A 6,620-nucleotide genomic window follows, 5' to 3' on the forward strand; every position below is an offset into this window, starting at 1 on the left:
TCTGTAGTCCAGGGTGTGCTTAACTAGGGGTGTGTATAGCTCGAGGTGTGTAAAGATTGGGGTGTCTGTAGTCCAGGGTGTGCTTAACTTGGGGTGTGTATAGCTTGGGCTGTGTAAAACTTGGGATGTCTGTAGCCCAGGGTGTGCTTAACTCGGGGTGTGCACAGCTTGGGGTGTGCAGCAAAAGGAGGTGTGCCAAGCCTGGGGGTGTGTGTAACTTGGGGTGCTGTGTGTAGCCTGGGGTGTGCAAAGTTTGGGGTGTCTGCAGCCCGGGGTGTCCACAGTGTGGTGTGTGCTTAACTCGGGGGGCGTGGGGAGTGTGTGCACAGTTGGGGGGTGCATGACCTGGGACGTACCCAGCCTGGGATGCCTGCACCCCGGAGTGTGCCCAGCCGTGGGTGCACACAACCTGGGGTGAGCCTGTAACCTGGGGGGGAGTCACCCGCGGTGCCCCCAGGCTCAGCCCCCCAGTTCCTCGCCTCCCGGTGTCACCCACTCCGGGCGGTGCGGGGGGCAGCTGAGCATCCTCCATTAACCCGATGCGGGGGGGGGGTCGGGATGCCCGGGGTGGGCTCTAGCGGTGCCCGCGGCGGGGAGTGGATGGAGATGGGGCTGTGGGGGGAGAGCCTGGTCCCGCCCCGCCGCCTCCATTGGCGGAAAGTTTGGGGCGAGGCACGGGGTGGTGGCCCCGCTTCCCCCCACCGCCCTCCCCAGTCTCCCGCCCCGGCCCCGGCCCCGGTGCGGGCAGCGGTGAGGGCAGGGCCGGGCCGGGCCGCCCCGGGCCGCCCCGGGCCATGTGGGCGCTGCGGGCACTGTGCCTGGCGGGGCTGGGTGCGGTGCTCGGCGGGGGCTCGGCGGATCAGTGCAACTGGAGGGGCAGGTACGTACCGGTACCGACACCGACACCAGCATGGCCATCGGCATCGCTACCGGGGTAGCGGCCCGGGGTACGAGGTGGGAGGGTGGTCCCCAGCTCAGCAGCCTGGGGCTCCCGGCATCGTCGGGTTTTGAGGAGGGTCGTAAGGGGGGAAGGGTGGGTCTCGCCGCCTTCCCCAAGGCTGCCACCACCTTCCCCAAGGCTGCCACCACCTTCCCAAGGCTGCCACCCCCTTCTGCATCTGTGGGATGTATCGCGGGTGGGATGCTGGAACAGCGCCTGCCTCAGTTTCCCCGCTCCTGAGCTCGGCTGGTCCTCCCACCCCAGCCGAGGGATGCTTGTCCCCGGAGTGTTGGTCCCTTAGGGAGCGCCCCCGCCCCGCAACCCGTGGAAGGTGGACAGTGGGACCCCGAGCTCTCGTCCAGGGCCCGAGGGCGGTGGGGAAGGCGCCGAGGTGCGGAACAAAGAGCGCGGCCCGGCGGGAGTGGCTGCGAAAGTCCCACGGCGGGGACTGGGGGGACACAGAGGGGGCTATGAGCAGCGTGGTCGGGACAAAGCGGCCCCACTGCTGCCTCCGTGTCCCCCCATCCTGGCTTTCCCGCGTGTGCCCCTCCGCCCGCGGTAATAGGCAGCGGGTAGGACGTGGCTCCGGGCACCACGGGATGCTGGGGTGAGGGGGAGCGTAGAAATCCTGCAGCACCCACTGGGGATCCCCCAAAATGAGGGAGTGCAAGAGAACAGGGGACCCAAAGTCCATGGGCAGGCTGGTTGGGGTGTCTTGGGAGCCCCACCTGAGTGTGAGGGGGGCTGTGGTGCTCTGACCCCCACTCAGTGCTAAGAAACAGGAGCACCTCGCAAACTGTACCCTCACGCCCCAGGTCCAAGGCACCAAGGGTTGGGTGCTGTTCCTCCTGGGGTTCACCCCACACACGGCCTCGGATGCTACCCCATTGGGGTTTGGGGGGACACGGGGCTGGAGGGGGAGAGCCCCATCCCCCAGGTGCGGGGGGCGCCCTGGCTAACGGGGGGTGCTGTGCCTGGCAGCGGGCTGTCTCAGGAGGCGGGCAGCGTGGAGCAGCTGTCCCTGCACTGCGCCGAGGGCTCTCTGGAGTGGCTGTACCCCACGGGTGCCCTTCGGCTGCGCCTGGCCCCCCGCCTGCCCCCCGCCGCCGCCGCCGTCAAAGGCAAGAGCCCCCAGCACGTCACCGCCTGCGTCAAACCGTCCGGCACCTTCCGCGGGGCTCAGCTCTACCTGGAAAGAGAAGGGCTGCTGGAGCTGCTGCTACCAGAGGCCCCCCGACCCCGCGTCCGCTGCTTCAGTTGGGCACCCCAGGAGAAGGTGGCCCTGTTCCTTCAGGCCACCCCGCACCCCGACATCAGCCGCCGCATCGCTGCATTCCGCTACGAGCTGCGGGGGGACTGGCTGGCACGCCCCCCCCTGCCCGCTGCCAGCCCTGCTGCCGAAGGTCAGCACCCAGCGGCCCCTCTCGGTGTCCCCACGGTGTCCCCAAGGCTGCCACCGGCTCCCTTTCCAAGCGCTGCCCCTGTCTGTGCTCAGCACCCAGCATCCCTGGTCGGTGTCCCCAGGGCTGCCACCAGTTCCCTCACCAGGGGAGTCCTCCCGGGTTGTTCTCAGCACCCAGTGTCCCTGCTCCATGTCCCAGACCTCCCTCACCAGGGTGTTGCCCTGGGTTTTGTGCTCGGCACCCAGCGTCCCCAGGTTGTCCCCCAAGGTGTCCCCAGGGCTGTCACCAGCTCCTTCACCAGGGTATTGCCCCCAGGTTGTGCTCAGCACCCAGTGTCCCCACTCAGCCAACAGTAGTGTCCCCAGGGTGTCCCCAGGGCTGTCATCAGCTCCTTCACCAGGGTGTTCCCCCCAGGTTGCGCTCACCACCCAGTGTCCCCACTCAGCCCACACTGGTGTCCCTAGGGTGCCCCTAGGGTGTCCGACCCAGAGGTGCCACTGCCTCCCTCACCAGAATGTTGCCCCGGGTTATGCTCAGCACCCAGTGTCCCCAGAGTGTCCCCCGGGGTGTCCCCAGGGGTTCCACCGGCTCCCTCCACAGGGCGTTCCCTGGGGTTGTGCAGAGATGTGAGTCCGGGGTGGTGCCCAGGGACCCCCTGATGACAGTTTGTCTTGGCAGGGGCATGCCGGCCGTGCAACGACAGCGAGCTGCTGATGGCCATTTGCACTAGTGACTTTGGTGAGCACGGGGGGCATTGGTGAGCACAGGGAGGGCATTGGTGAGCACGGGGGGCATTGGTGAGCACAGGGAGGGCATTGGTGAGCACGGGGGGCATTGGTGAGCACGGGGGGGCATTGGCACTAGTGACTTTGGTGAGCACGGGGGGCATTGGTGAGCACAGGGAGGGCATTGGTGAGCACGGGGGGCATTGGTGAGCACGGGGGGGCATTGGCACTAGTGATTTTGCTGACTTCTGGGCATTCTGCAGAGGGCATGGACCCCAGTCTGGGGCAGCACTGGCACCGAGGCTGTGCTGGTGTCCCCCTGCCCAGGCTGGGCTGCTGTGGGAGGTGGGTGGGAAGGGATGGGAACAGGGACTGGCATGGGAACATGGATGGAGATGGGGACAGGAATGGGAATGGGGATGGAAATGGGAATGGGGATGGGAACAGGGACGGTGATGGGAACACAGATGGAGATGGGGAGAGGAAGGGGAATGGACATGGAATGGGGATGGGACTAGGAATGGGAATGAACATGGAGATGGGAAAGGAGATGGGAATGGGGATGGGAACAGGGACAAGGATGGGAACAGGGACAAGGAAAGGAAAGGAGATGGGGACAAGAATGGGAATGGAGATAGGGACTTGATAGGGGATGGGATAAAATGGGGATGGCAATGGAAATGGGAACAGGGAGGGATACGGGAATGGGGTTGGAAATGGGAATGAGGATGGAGATGAGGACAGGGATGGAAAGGGAGATGGAGATGGGAAAGGGGATGGGGACAGGAACGGGAAAATGGATGGGAAAGGAGATAGGAATGGGAATGGGCATGGGGATGGGAATGGGGATGGGGACAGGAACTGGGATGAGGATGCAGATGGATGGAAATGGGAATGGGAACAGAGATGGGCATGGAGGCAGAGGCTGGGGTGGAGACAGAGACAGAGATAGGGAAGGGAATGGGAACAGAGCTAGAGATGGGAACAAGGAAGGCTGTGGGATGGGGATGGTGGCAGGGATGGGGATGGAAAGAAGGACAGGGATGGGGACAGAGTTATGGAGTGATGGAGATGAAAATAAACGGGGATGGTCAGAGGGCTGGGACAGGAATGGAAGTGGGAAGAGGGATGAGGATGGGAACAGCGACGGGCACGGGTGTGGGGAATGGGCAGAGGGACACCCTGCCATCCCTTCCTGCCTTCCCCCCGCAGTGATCCGCGGCAGCATCCGGAGCGTCTCCAACGACGCGGAACTGCAGGAATCTGTCATCGGGATCAGCGCCGCCCGCATCCACCGCCAGAAATTCCCTCTTTTCCAGGCGGGGGGGCGGCCGGCGGGCAGCATCCGCACCCCGCTGCGCTGCGGGGTCAAGCCGGGCCCCGGCACCTTCCTCTTCACGGGGTGGCTGCATTTCGGGGAGGCCTGGCTGAGCTGTGCCCCCCGCTACCGGGACTTCCAGCGCATCTACGAGGGGGCACGGCGCGCCCGCCAGAACCCCTGCGAGTTCCCCGTGGACTGAGGGGCTTGGGGGGTGGGGGGTGGGGCAGCTCCGGGGTTCCCCATGGGTGCTGGGGGGCTTGGGGGCTGCGGGCAGAAGGAACACCCCCGGAAGGGACCATGCCCAGAGTGGGCACAATGCTTCAGTTCTCCACGTCTAGCTGGGCACTGCCAGCACCTGCTGCCGGGTTGGGGGCTCCAGGGAAAATCCTGATGGAAGGGAAGGGATTTTCCGAGGGTGTACTCATTTGTGGTGCCCAGGGAGCTGCCCGAGCGAGGGGGGCAGTGCCATGGGGCAGAGGGTTGGGGCTCCCTGGGGACCAGGGTGCTGCATGCTCAGGGGATGCTGTGGGGCACGGTGGGTCCAGCACGATGGGGCAGCCACCCCCTCTCCACCCCGGGAGGGCTTGGCAGTGGGTGACTGTGGCAGCGGGGTGGCTGTGGTGGCAGGGCCGGGGCACGGTGGGCACAGAGGGGTGTGGAAGGGCCAGGACAGGAAGGGGATTTGCGATGTAGGGGGTGGAAGGAGGAGCGGGATGGCAGCAAGCCTGGTGCCCTGCCTAGGCACGGGCAGGAGCCGTGGGGTGGATGTGAGAAGGGAAGCAAGGATGAAGGCAGCGAGGGGCATGGCGAGCAGGAGGAAAGTTGGCACAGGAAGCAGAGGTGTCCCTGGAACAGCCGGGGCAGGACCAAAGCACCGACGCAGGATGGAGAGGACTGGCAGTGCCACCGTCACCAGCAGCCCGGGGCTGGCACCTCGCTGTGCCCGGTCACTGATGGGGGGGCAGGGCACATTGTGCCAGGCTGGGGGGCGGGGGGGGGGGGGGTTGTGGACCGTGGGGGTGGGGGAGGCGTCAGATGTGCACTAAAGTTCTACCGATACCAAATCTGTGACTGCTCTATAAACGAAGCTGTTTTGTAGCGTCTGCGGCTCCTGTGCTTCCGAAACTCGTCAGGGTGGTGCCCCTGGGCCACTGCCGTGTGCCACGGTGCCTCCCACGCCCCCAGTGCCAAGCGGGGGGGCTGCACACAGCCTTACAGCTTACACAGCTAGAGAGAGAGAGAGAGAGAGGAGGTCTACTGCTCTTTCAAAACGAGGGCTCCCTGCTGTCTCACAGGGTCGCTAATTTTGGGGTTCCTCTCCCATGGGGGGGAGGTGGGTTCATTTGGGGTCCTTTCCCTCAGGGTGGGTCACTTTGGAGTTCCTTCCCCCTGAGGTGGGTCATTTTGGGGTTTCTTTCCCCTGGGGTAGGTCACTTTGGGTCTCCTCTCTTCCAGGTTGGGTCACTTTGGGGTTCTTCTCCCATGGTGTGGGTTCATTTGGGGTCCTTTGAGGTGGATCACTTTGGGGTTCCTCTCCCATGGTGTGGGTTCATTTGGGGTCCTTTGAGGTGGATCACTTTGGGGTTCCTCTCCCATGGTGTGGGTTCATTTGGGGTCCTTTGAGGTGGATCACTTTGGGGTTCCTCTCCCATGGGGTGAGTTCATTTGGGGTCCTTTCTCTAAGGTGGTTCACTTTGGGGCTCCTCTCCCATGGGGTGAGTTCATTAGGGTTTCTTTCCCCTAGAGTGGGTCACTTTGGGGCTCCTCTCCCCCAGAGTGAATCCATCTGGGTTCTTCTTCCCTAGGATGGGGTCCATTTAGATTCCTTCCCTGCAGGTTGGGTCACTTAGGGCTTCCTTTCCCCTGGGGTAGGTCACTTTGGGGTTCCTCTCCCATGGGGTGGTTCCATTTGGGTTCCTCTCCCCAAGATGGGTCACTGTGGGGTTCCTCTCCCATGGGGTGGTTCTATTTGGGTTCCTCTCCCCTGAGTGGGTCACTTTGGGGTTCCTCTCCCATGGGGTGGCTATATTTGGGTTTCTTTCCCCTGGGTGAGTCACTCTGGGGTTCCTTTCCCTTGGGGTAGATCACTTTGTGCTCCTCACTCCCAGGTTGGATCACTTTGGGGTTCCTCTCCCTGGCCAGCACTGAGTGAGCAGGACTGGGGTGCTCATGGCCCCGTGCTGGGGGGATGGTCCCAGCAGCAGAGCTGCTGTCAAGGCGGATTCTCATCA

The 6,620-nt window shown here is 64.1% G+C and overlaps 1 protein-coding gene across 1 annotated transcript; it reads left to right on the forward strand.

Annotated features, from left to right (window-relative positions):
* Nucleotides 1-794: 794 nt before the first annotated feature.
* On the forward strand, nucleotides 795-4,588 carry METRN (meteorin, glial cell differentiation regulator). The gene is made up of 4 exons (XM_054391010.1): nucleotides 795-880; nucleotides 1,922-2,343; nucleotides 3,022-3,081; nucleotides 4,281-4,588. Exons 1-4 carry the CDS (start codon nucleotides 795-797, stop codon nucleotides 4,586-4,588), a joined length of 876 nt encoding a protein of 291 aa, XP_054246985.1.
* Nucleotides 4,589-6,620: the final 2,032 nt, after the last annotated feature.

Source organism: Indicator indicator, chromosome 22, assembly GCF_027791375.1.
Source record: "Indicator indicator isolate 239-I01 chromosome 22, UM_Iind_1.1, whole genome shotgun sequence".
NCBI classification, from domain to species: Eukaryota; Metazoa; Chordata; class Aves; order Piciformes; family Indicatoridae; genus Indicator; species Indicator indicator.